This window comes from Ixodes scapularis, unplaced genomic scaffold (assembly GCF_016920785.2).
Source record: "Ixodes scapularis isolate PalLabHiFi unplaced genomic scaffold, ASM1692078v2 PGA_scaffold6__148_contigs__length_123643588, whole genome shotgun sequence".
In the NCBI taxonomy this organism is placed as follows: domain Eukaryota; kingdom Metazoa; phylum Arthropoda; class Arachnida; order Ixodida; family Ixodidae; genus Ixodes; species Ixodes scapularis.
In genome coordinates this window covers 102,614,009-102,632,045 of record NW_024609881.1, presented here as the reverse complement: position 1 = coordinate 102,632,045, position 18,037 = coordinate 102,614,009, and the positions used below count along the sequence as shown (strand labels likewise).

General features: G+C 43.5%; 1 protein-coding gene across 1 annotated transcript in view; it reads left to right on the top strand.

Annotated features, from left to right (window-relative positions):
- LOC115309339 (cytochrome P450 3A8-like) overlaps positions 1–15,500 on the top strand; it is a 41,497-nt gene extending 25,997 nt beyond the window's left edge. The window contains exons 8-11 of the mRNA XM_040221237.2: positions 6,506–6,597; positions 7,829–7,969; positions 11,116–11,278; positions 15,345–15,500. Coding sequence (XP_040077171.2) covers positions 6,506–6,597; positions 7,829–7,969; positions 11,116–11,278; positions 15,345–15,422 — 474 coding nt within the window. The 3' untranslated portion in view covers positions 15,423–15,500. The remainder of the gene's footprint in view (positions 1–6,505; positions 6,598–7,828; positions 7,970–11,115; positions 11,279–15,344) is intronic.
- Positions 15,501–18,037: the final 2,537 nt, after the last annotated feature.

The following is an 18,037-nucleotide window of genomic DNA, read 5'->3' as shown; positions in this document are numbered from 1 at the left end:
TTTAATGCACAGTAACCAGACGTTTCGAGACCAGTTTGGTCCCTTGTTCACGGGTGAGTGACGAAAACAAAAAAAAACACGCGTCGCTTAAAAGCACACACGGATGTATGAAGCTTTGCTGACATCACGCAGTCCTGAGACGTAGCTTCTGGGCAGGAAGCCCGAGGAACGATTCACGTTCCCCTTCGTGCGTTGGATGAACAAAGACTCAACGAAGAGCCGCTTCCGCCAACTCCTCTCCCAGGCCAGCACGGTGCTGCTTTCGAACCCTTTGAAAGTCACACCGTGCTGCTTTCGAAGAATCCTTCTTTGGGCTCCCTGCCCAGCGGCTACGTCTCGGGACTGCGTTACGTCAGCAAACCCGCATTCTTCAGTGTGTGTAATAATAATAATAATAATAATAATAATAATAATAATAATAATAATAATAATAATAATAATAATAATAATATTTATTTTGGTTCAGGAGAACCGCGGTGCCGCAGAAAGGCAAGTAGCCCATACCAGGAAGGCCTGCGGCGCCGCATCTAAGGACGATGGGATGAGATTGTGTACAGATGGCAGAGAGGTACTGACGATATTGAAATGGAGCTTGTCGGCGAGGGTGGCGGGATGATGTTACGGGTGAAGGGGTGTCCAAACAGGACACCACAAAACGCACGACTCCGACAAATCGTGAAGCTTGAAGCGGGCGCGTCCGCTTCAATTTTCACGACCTGTCGGAGCCGCGCGCCCTGCAGTGTCCTGTTTGGACACCCCTTAATATGGTTCCAATGTTGTTTAGTGAGTTGCCGTCCAGGGTGGTGTTCGGTGGCTGCACCGTGCGTAGGGGAGGACACCGGTTGACGCGCTGCTCTTCAACGTCGTCGGGGGACGAGACCGTGTAAAAGCTTGTTCGTAGCTCTTCCTCCCCGAAACGCCAAGGAGCCGCCGGATCGTACCCTCTTATCGAATTTCTGCGGCTCTGGTCCTCCTGCCTCGCCGAAAGTTGGTCTTGTGAAGCCACCGGTGCGGCGGGTGGACTTATCATCGTCAGGCCGAGCAGGACGGCCGCCTCCGGGATGGAACCGGCTCGCGGCGCGCCGGGCTTCTGCTAGGCTTAACGCGGCTGCCACGAAAAATATTCGTAAGTCCAGCGAACTTGCACTCACCAACGCGAAACCGGTACCGATGAGCTCTAAATCACTTAAGGGAGGCCATGCTGTCGGTGACCGCCGGCAGTGGAGACCTATAGGGTCACCAGAGCCGGTGGAAAAAACCGTACCCAACGGAGCCGATAGAAATTGCGTATATTCAAACGACGCGTGTTATTTCCGCCACTCACCCGTGAACAAGAGACCAACCTGGTCTCCAAACGTTGGATAACTGCTTATTAAACTGTGGGTTAGAGCCTGTCGCGAGGTTCGTCAGTTCGTGTTAAATTAGGATGGTAAGAAACCAAAGGCGAGACCAAGTCGAATTTCAGCAATTTGTAATCATAAAAGAGAAACTAACCATAGAACATAAGATACTATATATATATATATATATATATATATATATATATATATATATATATATATAGATAAAAAAACACGAATTGTTTGCGCAAGAAGCGGCAGTGTACAGTTTGGTTTCTTCCGGTGCAGGTGCTACTGTTTACACCACAGTCTTCTAGTATCTGTGTGCCGGAGAGAGAATGAAGTTTGGAGGCTCACGGTGCAACGTCGGGTGTCCTGTTTTTCTCGTACGACTTCAGTTCAAACAGAGCTCGAATTGGTTGCCGGCTGTGTCGGCGACTCTCGGGGTTTCTCCGAACGGAGTTTTCTACGGTCCATTGCCTTGGAGACCTGGTCCGGCAGGTTCCTTCCTGGTTGCCAGCGACTTGCAGTTAAATACGGAGTATTTAACTGGAAGTCGGAGTTATATACGGAGTTAAATATGAAGTGTTTAACCGGAAATATTACATTATAGGTGTACGCTAACGATTTTGTAGAATTTAAATAAGGAATGTGCTCGATGAATGTAAGAAACATTTGCTATTACTCTTGTTGCCTTATTTTAGTAGATGTATGAAATTTTAAAAGGATGTATTCTCCACCAGGGAACTTAAGATAACTTTTTACGATCTCGATTATGGAACAAGAAATCTGTCTGGAATCGTTACTGGAAACTGTAATTCAATTTACAGACAAAGGAAGACTTTATGTATACCTGAAATCCAGATTGAACTCAATGAGGTGTGAAGTGCCATTATGCACATAGCGAAAAGTTATATTGGCTTTTAGGGTAGGGTTACCGCAAACTAAGTCGCAATACCAGAAATAAGAATAAATCGCCGAATTATATAAAGCCTTTTTTACACTTGCTGGAAGAACATGTCTATATACGTTTAGAATTCCCATAGATTTAGTAAACTTAGAATAAATATATTTAGTGTAATTATTCTACAACATATTACGTGAAAACAAATGACTCCAAAGTGTTTTAATTCTCCTTACTAACTCAATGTTTAAACACCCGAAATTAAGGGAGCTACAGAGTTTGTTTTTCAAACCACGTGGACGGAACATGGCGCCTTTTGTTTTAATTGCTTTATTATGCAAGCCGTTCATCTCAGCCCACTTTTTTAGCCTGAAAATAAAGCTGTCAGGTTTGTGTGAAAGACCATCCTCGTGTGTGTCCGAAAACAAAAAATTGCTCGGGTCATGCGCATAGATGACATATTTGCAATTGGCACCATTTTTTACAATATTTTCAACGTATAACAGAAAAATGAGTGGTCTAAGCATGCTACCTTGAGGAACTCCAAATGTTATATGTAAGAGGGATGATTTATGTTTCTCAATTAGAACGAACTGGGAAGGATATTGTAAGTATGACCAAATAAGCTCAAGTGAAAGATCGTGGATCGCACATGCGACCATCTTATTAAGCAGAATGAAATGATTAATACAATCCAATGCTTTACTAAAGTCTGACAATATGTTTAGCGTATAAATTACATCTTCGAAACTTTTATTCTTTTTTTTGAGTCAGTAATGCTGTTTCGGTCGATCTATGCTTCCGGATGCCGAATCGGCAGTGCGCAATAAGGGAGAATTTATCGCGAAAAATTCACAATACAAGTATGAATAATTTTTTCTAGACTTTTTAAAAACACTGGCAGTTGTTATAAGGCGGTAGCTTCATAATTCGTTTTAATTTGTAGCTTTGAAAAGGGCTGAAACATTGGCTACTTGCATTTTTTTAGAGAAAACACCGCAAGAAAATGCAAGGTTGTAGATGTGCGTTAGACATGAGGCAATAACATGAACCACATCTTTTACCGGTTTAATTTGTAATTCATCTGAATTACGACTACGACTGTTGTTAAGACTCGTTATTGAAGAGGAAACTTCAGCTTCATTCCTAGGGAACAGGAATAGTGATTCCGGAATTAGCACTATGGTATCCGACGTCTCAGCGTGAGAACTGCTGCTACCCATATCAAAAAAATATTGTTAAATACTTTGGCGCCTTGATGGTGTATATTTTTGAATTTTATTTTTCTTATAGGACCTACTAAAAGCACTATTTATTTGTTTCCGTAATATATCATTATTTTTAATAGTCGAAATCAAATAGACAGGAAAGGCATACTTTTAAGATCTTCTAATGTCTTTAGTCAATCTTTTTCTATATATTTAAACTGTCCTAATACCCTTAGATAACGCGTTCCGAGAATTTTTTTGTATAAAGCTTGTTCATTCTACGTGGCTTTTTAAAAAGTACTGTGATCGTCCACAGCGTTCCTCATTTTCTGGCAAGTTTAACTGCCTTGTTTAGAAAACAGTAATGTAAGACTTGTTGGAATTCTTCTATAAACTTGATATTAGCAGTATCTACGTCGACTGAACCAAATATAGCATCCCATTGTGAGAAAATTATTTTGTGTATAAATGCGTCCAGTGTAACTGGTGTCGGGTTTGATGATGTTAGAGCAGTGTCCTGTTTTCGTAACGTAACGAACATAAATATAGGCAGATGGTCCTTAATATTAGAACTCATTGTGCCAGCCTTGGCCTTTTCCTTTTCATATTGTGTAATAAAAGCATCACGTAATGTTGACTTTGACAGCGTAGCGCGTGTTGGGTGATCAATCATGTTCTAAAAGTTTTATCTTTATTAACTAGGGTCTTACGCGGATAACAGTTTTAACATCCGCATCCGATGCACATCCACAATGTTTTTGAATAATTGCATCGGCATCCAAAGCGCATCCTCAAAATTGAAGACCGGATCACACCCTCAATCCGGGCATTTATTTTGCATAATAAATCAAGCATGAATAAAGATGGAAAAAATGGCAATATATGGATGGTATCCAACAGGCCGTCTGCTTGCCTTTGTAAGACATATTCTTCTTCTCAGAATACGGTGAAAGTCATTTTATCGTATTGTTATGATAAGTGATCATCCCTCCAGAGACACTTCGCATCGCTGGAAAGATGATCATAAAATACTATCGTTTTGGGAGTCCATGACACAGACACTCTGCCCATAAGATGCGCTCAAAAGAAAGGAAATTTGAATAGTGTTAAAACCCCTAATGTTCGCGAGCCCTAAAGTTTCACGTATTTCGCGAATTGAAAAATTCGCAAAATTCAAGGGCACGCGAAAATTTGGCTCCGAAGAGTTTCAATGCAGGCTTCCGGAATTCTGAAGATTTGATGACTGCGATTATGTCCTCTACGACCGATTCGTGACAAAAAAGGGTGGCGAAAATAAAGGGCTTTATATTATTTATTTTCCCGTGGACTTTGTAAGACTCACTTCAACCATGTACATATTTTATTAACATGAACATTAACAAATGCCAGACTAATAACATTGCGTCATTTTATTTATTGCAAACAATAAATAAGTGGGAGAGAAAAGTCGCTTACTTCCCGCAGCAAGGTACTTGTGTATATGTGGTAATGCGCGAGTACACCAATGGGACAATATCACAAAATTTAATAATGGCAACACCTTCTATTGCTTTCAACTTTAAACACGAACCCTCAACTGCATGCTCGGAACCATGTGCTTAAAGACAACCCAGTGCCAGCTGTCGAGAAAAAGAAAACGTACACACACGCAACGTTTCACCTGTCGAGGTTGTTGTGAAAAGGATTAGAATATCGTCAACACGGACGAATTCAGATGGGTTCGCCTCTTAAATTCATACACGCTAATGAGAAGTCTTTCTTCGTTGAAGAACTTGATGCTTGGATGGCATGCACGAACTGCGCTACAAGAATGAAGTGGGGAAACCAGTGCTGGCGCATGTTTCACCACTCCAGAGGCTAGAAATCATTCTTCATTTATTTGCAGGCAAAGAAACTACTGCCAGGCTTCTTCTACTTTCTTGTGGCTTGTACTTATTCGTGTTTTTTTGCCAGAAGTACTTTTTCCGCTTTTACCCTGCCAAACAAGAACACGCTTTCTGGGACGTCTGGTACTCCGGCATTTTTTACTTTTTTTATGGACAGAATTTTGGCCCAGATAGAACATTCTGAAACGATCTTCGACGAGAATCAAAACTTTCTTGCCGTAAAGCACGATTTTTACCCAACTTTCCATCCTTTTATCTATGCAAGTAGTTTGCCGCCGCAATACCTTCGACGATGCACTTCATAATATTACTTAAGCATCCACTGTACAGTGAGAGGTCGAACACGTTTATGGGCCGCCTCGGCAAAAATGCAGATCCGCACCCGCGGATATCCGCATCTGATGCGCATTTTCAGCCCCTGGCATCCGTATCTGATTCGCAATCCGTCAAATCTGGTTCATGTTTATCCGCATTCGCCTGTTTACCCTGGATATCCACGGATGATCCTCGGGTAATCCGCGGATATGTAGGGATCTCTTATAGATGTCAACCAATTCGTAGTGTTTGGGACATCGTCTAGAAAAATTATATTTATATCTCCACCAAGAAAAAGAAAACATTTGGTTTCGCTTGCAAACTACTACAATTTATATAAATAAAAAGAAATCCAGCTACGTTGCCGTTTATAGATGTAAATGTAATATTTAGTTTTGACATTGAGTGTGTAAATATAAAAAATATCTTTCTAAAACAAATTATAATTTCTCCTTAGCGATTTTTTGCTACGGAAAAGTCCTGATAACTGCGCATCCATAATAAGACTCGCAGAGCTCTCCGCTCCCCCCAGTTTCTTGAGTTTTCAGTCTTTAGAGTATAAAATGTTTTTCGCCGTATGAAACCCGTCCTCGGGAACGAGGGCTGTATCAGTATTTAAAGTCTAGGAGTAGAGGAATTAAATCCTCACACACGCACTGACAACTTAAGAAACACAGAGCGTGGAGAGTTCTGCGCATATCATTATCATACTGCAGTCACACAGGATTGCGGCATTAGCCAATAAGGAAAGCAAGGGACGAATCGCAAACTGGAAAGCGCGAGCACACAAACCACGCCTTCTGTTTCTTAGCATGTCATTAACCATAGTTGTGAATAAAAATATGTTTACAGGGGGAGCTGGACTACGAGACGGTCACCCGAAAGATGAAGTACGTCGGACAGGTGATAAACGAGACACTGCGCATCTGGCCTTCCGTCCTCACGTACGTAAGGAAATACTATTTGGTCGCGGGCGATGAAGGCGAAAAAGTGTCGACAGTTGTTTTCATTACTATATGTGCCGTAAAGGTTACCTGTCGAACCCTGTCATAACCATAGAACAAGGCACAGTAAAGGTTGAGTTTTAAAATTTACGATTTTCGCTTCACATGCGGACTGACAGCGTACCTTTAAAAAAGTATGGCCTGAAAGCAGGAAGGCTCGTTTGCTCAGTGTAACTTAAATGTACTAGGGTTCTAGGTGAACCACATTAGGTGCCAGAATATGCGACTTGTTTGTCTTTCTCAGTCAAAAATATTATATAAATGTGTCCAATAAGCTTATGATATAAGAGCTTATATGCATCTTATATATTTTATAGACGCTTTGAAAGCTTTATTAAACAATTCATATATGCATTTATTTTCAGTAGAGCTCTGCTTCAGTTCAGCGTTTGTCATCATTCCACAAATATAACCATGTTTACATAAATTTGAAAGTGATGAGAATTTAGAAAAATGGAGGAGCAGAGGAGGTTTTAATCTAATAAACAAAGTAATTTTCACGGCGTCGTTCCGCTGTTAGTAGGGACCTCCCCGGGGAATAACGTTTTTGGACAAATCCACAAAGGCTGCGCGCGAAGTCCTGTACACCCCTCTGCCCGTCAGCGGGCAAGAGAGAGAGAGAGGGTAACGCATCTGCTCCTTTGAGCTCGCTTGCTCGCCCGCGTTTTCCCCGTGGCCTCCATGGTCTGCTGCAACCGGTTCTGCACCTAGCGTTCCCGACATTCCACTCGGCTGTTGCGGATGGCGCTGCACGTTTTGCAACAGGTGACGTGTGCAAAGAACAGGCGAACCAAGACATGGCAAAGTCCGTAGCGGGTCCGAAGGATGCGAATTTTAGTTATGCCCGGCTGCTGTCGCTGTCACACACGCTAGGGCCCATTCACACACTTGTAACCAAGTAACGAAGACTTAGGATCATATGCGCTGCGGAGGGGTTGGTCCCAAGCCGCCGCAAGTGGCTTAAAAACCGGTCTTGTCTTAGTAGGTCCTACTGAGTTGCAAGTGTGGAAATGGGCCTCTACGCTGTAGGGTAAACGCGCTCAAATTTGTTTGTTATTTGTTAAAACAATATAAAAATTACTTGTGTAAGAACAAACGATTTATGTTTTTACTTTTAGAGGCAATTTTTATGTGTTCCAACATGTGAAATCACCATAAACCTCATCCACAGATTTACCACGCGGCAGGCAAAAGAAGACTTTGAGTACAAGGGCATCAAGTACAAAGCCGGGACCTGCATCATGTCTCCGACTCTTCAAATTCATAGGGACGAGCGCTTCTTCCCAGATCCCATGAAGTTTGACCCTGACAGGTAGTGACACAAAACATTCTTGACATTGATGATGCAAATATCGTCTATATTGCTGATGTCAGCTATGGTTTAAGCTTTACTCGATGGTACACTTGCGCAGCTAACTGCAGGCATGATGCTAGGTTGTTCTTCTTTATTTTAACCGGACATCTCAGGATGAAATTTTACCTTATTTGAGTTTAGCTGTAGTATGCTTCTCTTCGACTGTGATTTGGAGTGACTTTTTTTTTTACACATCAAAGTACACCAGGAGTACATGCATGAAGGTACCAGGACATAAATGGTTGGCAAATTAAACCCATCAAATAAGTCATTGGTATAAATGCTCGTCCTCTCACGTACGTTTTTAACCTCGTTTTAACCACCAGTGCTTTTTTACAGAAGAAATGCAAAAGGCAAAAGTAAATGTGCTACACAAAGGTGGTGACAAAAACAACCTCACTAACTATAGGGCGCTATCAATTTTACCGGTACTGTCCAAGGGCCTTGAAAAAATAAATCATTTAGATTAACCAACATTCTTAACAAACACAATATTTTATCTAATTCACAATTTGGTTTACGTAAACTTAGGTCAACATAACCCGCATTGTTGACTTAAAAGGAACTAATTGTTGAGGCATTTGAGACAACGAAGACTCGAGCTTGGAGTATTAATTGACCTCACTATTTCGTTTGCCCCATAAACCATGATATACTAAACCGCAAACTTCAAGTTTATGGTATTAGAGGAAGTTCAGCATTATTATTCCAATCTTATTTCCCACATAGGTCTCAATACGTTTGTATAAACTCTTCTTTTTGTCCACTTGAAATTATTAAAACAGGTGTGCCCTAGGGCAGCGTATTAGGCCCTAGCTTCTCCTCGTACTTTAAAGTAATGACGTTTTTAACATTATAACTTTAGCAAAAGTATGCCAATGATATGACTTTTCTTGTTAATGGTACTGACCCGACTGATATGGTTTCAGAATCAAATATCTTTTTTTAGAAATTTGCAGATATATGGACAAAAATTGTCTGCCATTAAAACTTTACAAAACTAAAGGGATTGGTTTAGACCCAGAAATAAATTAATTTGTAGGCCAACATATCTTCATCTAGACAACCAGAAAATAGAAGTTGTAAGTGAAATGAAATCCTTGGGTGTTTATTTTACCGAACACCTCTCATGGGACATTCATATAATCACATCGGTGCAAAGGTAAGTATAATAAATGACCTGATAAATGAACATAATTACAACCTACAATGCAATATTTCAACAAAAAAAGTTATACAATGCTCATGTCGATCCTCACCTAAGATACAACTACAAAATATAATAAATTTCATCTTTTTCGTGCTCAGGAAAAGCAATTAGAAGAATAAAAACATCTGGCATGGAATGCGAGCACTGCTAATATTTTTCAGCAGTTAAACATCCTAACTATATTTTATTTGACAAATTGAGACTCAGGTGCTTTTACAGATCTGCCCTACACGCAAGCACCTTGATACTTGATTTTTTTAATCGAAACAATCATCTCACAAGCCATAATACACTACATGCGGAACCATGGTTTGTACCGACATACAGTACAATATATGGACATCAATCAACAATACATAATCTACCTCACTTACAAAACGAATTGATTCAATATCACGTGATACCTGAAGTTGTCACCAAGTCCAACATGATGTCCCTGTTTATGACGTTCACTGCCACTCACTAACAAATTTTAACCCACACGTTTTGTTTGACCGCTGCTCCATTTTTATTGTGTGTGTGCATAGTTTCGTTTGTGTAGTTTCATTGTGTTTTAAATGACTGATAATAAAACACGTTAGTACTGCTCTCCATGCCGTTTGTATCGGGGCAGAGACTTTGTCAAGTTGCTGAATGCAGCTTTTTGTCCCTGTCCTTCCGCCCCGTGGAGAAGATATAAAAACGTTTTATAGGCGACACTGGTAAAGTCACAATACTGTATCAGTAAAGAACAATTATGATTGGAACTTCAGGATAAACGCATTAGTATGATCAATAAAAGCAAGAAAATGAAACAGTACACGCGCACAATCCATGGAGTCTTAAAGTATGAACACCACTACATTGGTAGTGCAGCTTGGTGCTGATTCTTTTCTTTAAGACATAATGATTAAGACATAATAATATTGATGGTTATAAAATCGAGTTTGCATACGTTTTTGAGAAAAAAGGTTGAGGGATGTACTGTACTTTTGCGTTCAATATGAGCTGAAACGGTCTTTGCCGCCTTTTCGTACATGCGAGTTTTTAAGACAGTTGGGGTTCGACCTAGGAATTGAATGCGGAATTTAGGTCTCATAATTCGGACTCTGCAAAACTCAGAAATATTAGAGCTTGTGGAAACCGCCGACACTCACACGAAAAAATCGAATCTTGTGTTTTGTGTCATATTGATTGCGATAGTACGAGTTAAACAATGGGACAATCTGTCAATGTTTTTAGACTAACACTAAACCTAATCTGAAGATTGCATAAAAGCGTTCGAGCGAAGGATAATAGAACGCTCCCGCTATCACGCGTTCAAACATCGTTGACGTGATAATGCAGAATTGCGTTCTTATGAAAGCTAACACTTTCACGTGCGTCCATTAAAATATGCGCGTGGCTTTGCACAGTCGAAGCCGGGAGAGTTGGCCACCCCGCCCATCACTTCGCCGCGAACCAACTGGGCACGTACGCACCCGTCGAGTGCCGACACGTTACGAAGATCGCAGGGCGCTTCCTCGGCATAGTCTGTACATTTTCGGCGTCGTCGGATGGAAAGAAAATTAAAGATAGAACAAGAACTTAACGTTTGGGAGAGACGCGACGGCCCTTACAAGGAAGACGGGTATTACTCTTTAGCTTCGGCTGGGTTTCTTATCAAAGGCAATTCTACACACTCCGATTTTGAACAATATATTGAAATACTGCTTCAATTTTTTTATCAGTAAGAAACATATAACGTAAGTGTGTTTTGGGAATAATTATTATTCTGCTTGATATCTCGGAAAACTAAGGTTACGGAAACGTAAACGTAATGCTCTGGTCATGTGCACGAAGATGTGTGCTGCAATAAGTTCCGCGTTCGCGCTTGCTCCTACGCAAAACATCGCGTGCTTGCTGCGTCTCGCAGGTTCAGCGGAGAAAACGAAGGCAGCATCTCGAAGATCGCTTTCCAGCCTTTCGGAATGGGACCCCGAAACTGCGTGGGAATGAGGCTTGCTTTGCTTGAGATCGCCTACACCGTTGTCAAAATGACGCAGCACTTCCGATGGGAACTCGGCGACTCACAGCTGGCAAGTTCAATACCAAAATAATTACCGCAGCCGACGTCAAAGTGAATGAGGCCAATCATGACCGCGAAAAGTGTGTAGTCCTTGTACTCGTCGTCTTTGTGCGCTTACCATCACCAGCTAAAGCAATAAAAAAAAATTAAAAAACACACAAAAACACGCAGGACTGCAGTGCGTGTTTGCTTTAGCGGGTGATTGAAAACGCAAAAAGATGGCGTGGTGGTGCCCCCTTTTAATGCTGCCAGATTCGCTACATCTGAATCTGATACCTCGGCAAACCTCACTCATGAGGGCCTTCACTCACCCTCACTCACCCTCATCTTCACAGGTGAGGTGAGGGTGAGTGAGTTTCAGAACCAGGAAATTTCATGAGTGTGAGGGTGAGTGAGGGCCGTGAGGGCTGTGAGGGCGGTGAGGGCCGTGAGGGCCGTGAGGGCCGTGAGGGCCGTGAGGGCCGTGAGGGCCGTGAGGGCCGTGAGGGCCGTGAGGGCCATGAGGGCGGTGAAGGCGGTGAGGGGTGTGAGGGCCATGAGTGCATGAGGGGCGTGAGGGCGGTGAGTGGCGTGAGGGCCATGAGTGCGTGAGTGGTGTGAGGGCGGTGAGTGCGTGAGGGGTCTGAGAGCCATGAGTGCGTGAGGGCAGTGAGTTCCATGAGAGGCGTGAGGGCCGTGAGGGCCGTGAGGGCCGTGAGGGTGGTGAGAGTGGTGAGTGCATGAGGTGTGTGAGGGCCTTGAGTGTGTGAGGGCGGTGAGTGCGTGAGGCCCCCTTCAGATCGAGCATCTTTCTCAGCAATTTCGGTGTTAATGGCGGGTTGTTCTCCAGCTTTCCCTAGATCGACACGAATTGCTGAGATCGGGTCCGGCTGTAAATAAGCAAGCAACTCGGAGCAATTCGAATACGTTTGAAGCGGCTGTAGCCAATCAGGGACGCAAAATTTTCACGTGATACCTCGTGCCGGTGATGATAAATCGATCGTTTTTTGGAAATAAATTGTTTCAGAAAGGTGCATTAGTATTCTTAACGAGATCTAAATGCATAAAAACACGTTCATAACGCGTAATTGTGTCTAAATAGTGCAAGAAAAATAAAATTTTATGATGACGATGGCAAATTGCAGCAATTGGTTACTGCGTGTGATCGCGGGCGGCCCGTGTTGCTGGTGTTGCGACGTAAAGTTTCTGGGCGAAATTGCCCCATCTAAAGCTGGCCTGAGTGGCGTGAGGGCCATCAGTGCGTGAGGGGCGTGAGGGGTGTGAGGGCCGCAAGAGCGGTGAGGGGCGTGAGGGCGGTGAGTGACGTGAGGGCGGTGAGTGCCGTGAGGGCAGTGAGTGGCGTGAGGGCGGTGAGTTGCGTGAGGGCCGTGAGGGCGGTGAGGGCCGTGAGGGCGGTGAGGGCGGTGAGGGCCGTGAGGGCGGTGAGGACGGTGAGTGGCGTGAGGGCTATGAGTGCGTGAGGGCCGTGAGGGCGGTCAGGGCCCTGAGGGCCGTGAGGGCGGTGAGTGGCGTGAGGGCGGTGAGTGGCGTGAGGGCCATGAGTGAGTGAGGGGCGTGAGGGCCGTGAGGGCGGTGAGGGGCATGAGGGCCGTGAGAGGCGTGAGGGCCGTGAGGGCGGTGAGTGCGCGAGGGCCGTGAGGTTCAGTGAGGGTGAGTGAAGGGCTGAAGGTGAGTGTGACTGTGAGGGTGAGGGTGAGTGAGGGGCTGAAGGTGAGTGTAGCTATGAGAGTGAGGGTGAGTGAGGGGCTTAGGTGAGTGTGGCTGTGAGGGTGAGGGTGAGTGAGGGCGACCTAAAATGCCGACCTCTGCATCTGATCAGAGTTTCGGTTGTGCTTAAAGTGAAACGGAGGATAGATAAAGTAATATCTTGACAATATTACGGCGATACTTTGTTTCGCTGTAAGCTTGTGCGCAGCCAAACGCAACGAGCCGATGGTATCAATCAAACGCTGTCAACAACCCGACGTCATGGTGTTTTCGTCATGTTTCTGCACGTGTTTTATTATCGCTGAACCAATCATGCGAAGAGAAGGCCCAGTGACTTGCACTCTTAGTCTGCGTGTTCATGTGTGCATACGTTTTCGTGCCTTCTAATGTCACTCGGAGGTCTAATGAAAGGTAGTTTATGTAATACTTTAACGTTTACGTTTGCCACCATGACATGATTAATGCAATTTAAAGAGATGAACTCATTGTTCTTCCTATACAAGAAAACCTCCTTCTTACGGACGCAGCATTTCATGAGCAAATTTGGTGAACTTGACTGTTCTCCTGTACACCTTTTCAGTGCTTACGGTTCGGGTTATACCTGCTGAATCACTCACCTGTTGACGCATGTCAAACGTCGGACTTTCGGCAGGAGATAGTTACTGCGCGTGCTCAGAACACGTTTCACAGTCCAAGAGACATCTGGTCACATGCCCTCCTTATTAACCAATCAGCGTCGACCAATTCGCTCCTTCTCTCCCAACCGTCATCCAATTAGCGTCGAGCCTCGTGGCCACGCTCCTTTTGGGCCTCACGAAAGTCCGAACACCTAAGCAAAGAACGCTTCACGTTAAAACTTGTCACCGTGTGTCATGTTGCGATCTGCCGGAAGCAGACCGGACGCCAGGCAGAACTTTCCCTCCAAATAGCAGCCCAACTCACTGCTGTGTGTCGTGACATGCTGACTCAGGACGAGATGTCTTATCACGTGTTAAAATATGTTAATTCCATCTGCTATTAATACCTTCTTATTTAAACCACATACTTTAGACTTCCTGTGAAATCTTGGCTCAAAAAGGCAGATACCTTCGTGCCGTGGGTGTCCACTGCATTCTACGCAAGACCCCTGAAACCCCGGAATGCGTGTTTTTCGAATGCTGGGACACCTCCCTGCTCTGGGATGTCCTGAAACGAACTATTGACTTTGTTATAATCCTGGGCCCGAATGCCACATGGCGAAGTAGAATGGCCGTACGTAATGCTGATGCGGATGCACGTCCCGTGAGAATGTATTTTAAAGAGAGTCATCGCTGCGTAAAAGTTGTATACTCTACTTTTGCTTTTTCCCTTGAAGGGGTTTCTATTTTATTTATTCTTGAGCATCTGAAAGAATTTTAAACTTCATGTGCGCGTTCGGAGCGAGCAATTGATTTTACCTTTCTACTTGTTTTGTATTTCCTTTTCAAAGCAGGCAATAATAATAACAAAGATGTTTCGTGGCCTGGGTTCGATTCCCACCTAGTGCAAACGCTTTTTTAGTGCAATGAACTCTTCTCTCCCGAATCTCATGGCCATGCTTTTATCTGCGCTTCACTAAATGCCGAACTCGTACACAAAGAAAATTTAACGTTAAGTATCTTCGATAAACTCGCACCTGAATTGCCGCGAAAGCAGTACAGTGCACAGGGCGAAGTCGATGCAACGTGGAGGACATGCGGCGCCGCGCCGGTGGGCCGCGTTTTGTTCGTTTTTTCTTGCGTTCGTCCGCGCAGAGTGCCCGTCTGCTGTCAATTCTCGTGGCTTTGTATTCACGTTTTTAGCGGTCCCCTCCAAATTAACATCGGGGGAGTGATTGTCGATGAGGACACGAAGCGGGTGACAATTCCACAGGCAAAATATCCCCAGCATTCTTGCTTCAAGAGAAAGTACCACCAGAGAATAGCCGTAACTCTGTTTCGTTGAAACGCCTCACAAGGCTTTCCATGAAGTTAATAACTTTCGGGCTCTCCTTGTCACCGCAGCGACCACCGGTAATCACGGCGATGGTAAGAAGCTCGTTGTCCTCGCTGTCAAGAGAGATGAGGAATTCATCGAGTGCCCCTGCGAGGAGTGTTCGTTTTCTCAAGGTCGCAATCTCGACAGACTCCGCGACGGCTATCCCGGCCATCTCCTTGATTCTCGCTCCTAGCCACGATGCTTGCTGCAACAAAGTGTTCCACGATCGAGGACGTCCGGTGCGCACCGGTGCACTCGATCGAAGGTGACAGGTGCACCGGAGCGGATGATCGAGGCAGCTATGAATATTAACAGTGTTACCACGGCTTGATGGCTATTTTTCCGTATATTCATAAGTATTCATTTCATTTCAGGGAGAAATGCCAATAGAACAGTACGGCACCGTGTCCACCCCAATTAGAGGACCGTGGATCGTGTTCCAGAAGTTATGACCACAAGGTGACGCAACGGTCAATGACTGTACTTTTGATTATTTTACGCAATTAAAACCTTTCGTGCTGGCTTGACAACTAGTGTTCTTTTTTATTCATGACTGGGTTGACAGAGTAAAAAGGAGTATCACTTCTGCTTTTGTGTAGAACTGGACCTTGGGGGGTTGGATTTTTCTTTTTTACTACAGCATCGGTCAGATTTTTAACAACACACAGTTTAGAAAGAAGCCAGCGTTTGCCCACATCGCCTGCCCAGAAACCAGACTCGCGTGATATGATGCGTTTGCGCATGCGCCGTTCTGCCAGTATCACCACGGCGGTGGCGTGAGATCAGAGAGTTGAGCTAGTCTTTAAGAAACGCAGGGCGAGATGTGTTCGGAGAAACTTATTAACGCGCCGCAGCAGCTGGGATATTGGCGCGATACGATGGCAAAAGAACGAATTGGAAGCCAAGAATTGCGAACCCAATGAGCCACACAAAAAATCCGTAAAAGGTACACACAAAGCGCTTTATGGGGGTGAGTGACACGGCCAGGCGGACATCATATAACATTGATGCGGCCGATTTTCGCAATAAGTCGAATAATTAACTAAGATTTCTTAATCAAATTCTTAAGCAGTGAAAATACACAAATGTGTTCAACTCCAAACTTGCTGGGCATCGTCAAAAACCACTAAATCAGCCAATCTTCGGAACGGCTGGAAGCACGTAGGAAACGCGGGGTGCTCCGCTAATCGGGCTGATAAACCTGGCGATCTTCGAGAGCATTCCATACCCGCGAGCTTTTCTCCCTCAGTACACAGAGGTGGTCGAGCTCCTCCTCGCCTGCCCATCTGGTCACATGACGTCCGCGTCAACCAATCAGCGTCGAGCTGCTCACCCCTCCTCTCCCAACCGTCAACCAACCAGTGTCGAGACCCGCGGCCGCACTTTTATCGGGCCTCACGAAATTACGTCTAGTCAAAGAACCTTTCACGTTTAAACGCCATAAAAACGAAGAAAGTGACGATAAAATCAACTTTTCCTTACAGACACAGGAGTGGCTGATTGACACAGTTCTCCAAGCCTTTTTTGTACTTACTGTCATTTTAAGTACTTTTTAGCCGCAAAACGTAGCCGAAAAACTTGACGAGACGGTTTCATTTTATTTTTATTTATTTATTTATTTATTATACTACTAGCCCCATTCGAGATTGTTGTAGGGTGGTACATTTTGAAATATTACAAGCAGAAAATAAAGATTCAACACACAATTCGCAGGTCAATGTTCAACGAAAATAAAGAATTCAAGATTTAAAATTAGCAAACAACATCCATACAATAGATACATTCAACTTTTAAAAACAGCATACATTATTAGTTTATAATGAAATGTGGACATCTACGTAATCGAGTAAGATTTCAATAGAAGAGGAATTAACAACATTTTGAAGCAGGTGGCTCTATTCATTAATGGTTCGGAGAAAAAAAGAGAATTCAAAGCAGTTATTATGAGCGACGTCTTCCTCGTAAAGCTTGCCATGGTTGTACCGTGTTTATCGTTTGCTTGAATGGATAAGATAATTTTCTTCTGGTAGGCTAAAGTGATTTTTGGCTAATTCGTATAGACACTTAGGTTTAGCCATGTTTGCTATTTGTAATAGAGAGGAGATACCCTGTTGCCTGGAACGTTCAGAGGGAGAGACGTGCCTACTATATTTATTGCAAATAAACGTCGCTGCCATTCTCTGAATTTTTTTATCTTATTGTTGCCGGAGACTGTTTGGGGGAACCAGACGACGTTGGCGTACTCGAGCGTAGCACATATTAAAGTTTTGTAGGCTAGTAATTTAGTGGCAGGAGATGCAAACTTTATAGCTCGTTCAAGAAAACTCAGTTTTTTAAAGCTTTCTTAGTTGTGAAGTGAATGTGCGAGTCCCAACGCAAATTTTGACTTATGTTGAGGCCGAGTTATTTGCATTTACCGACTTGTTCCAAGAGGTTATTGCCTATCTGGTAAGGAAAGGAGTATTGTTGTCTTTTGTTGGTTATGGCAATAAATACAGTTTTATTCGAATTTATTTCAATCTGCCAATCATACCACCAATTTATGATGTGTTGAAGCGCATTATTTAGGTTAATGTGGTCGTTCGGGTTATTTAATAATGAATAAAGTATGTCATCGATGGTTCTTACAGGGTGACTCCACAGGTTTTTTGAGCTACCTCAACTAACTCTATTTTCTGACTCTCCGGCGATTACCCTTTCCAGCATGCTATTTAGTATCGCGAAATTCATAATAGTTATTGTGAAATCGGGAACTAAAAATTATGCATAAACCAACAATCAAATATACCTGTACTTTTCAGTGCCATGACGGCAGGGGCAGCTAGGCTTGCCAGTCCAGAAAGCAGTCTAAAAAATAAAATATGCCAATCATTTGTTGCGTGCTTGACCGCGAGCACTGGAGCGAGCTTTAAAAGCATTCATTTGACACCATGAAAGTGCGTCGAATCAGTTGGGAACAAATTCTACGGTCCAAAGAGCTTGCCTACCACTGACCTAACTTTTTCTTTGTTGCTAGTAAAGTCTTTTAGTTTGAAAAAAAAGCGGTGATGACCAAAACTGCAATTCA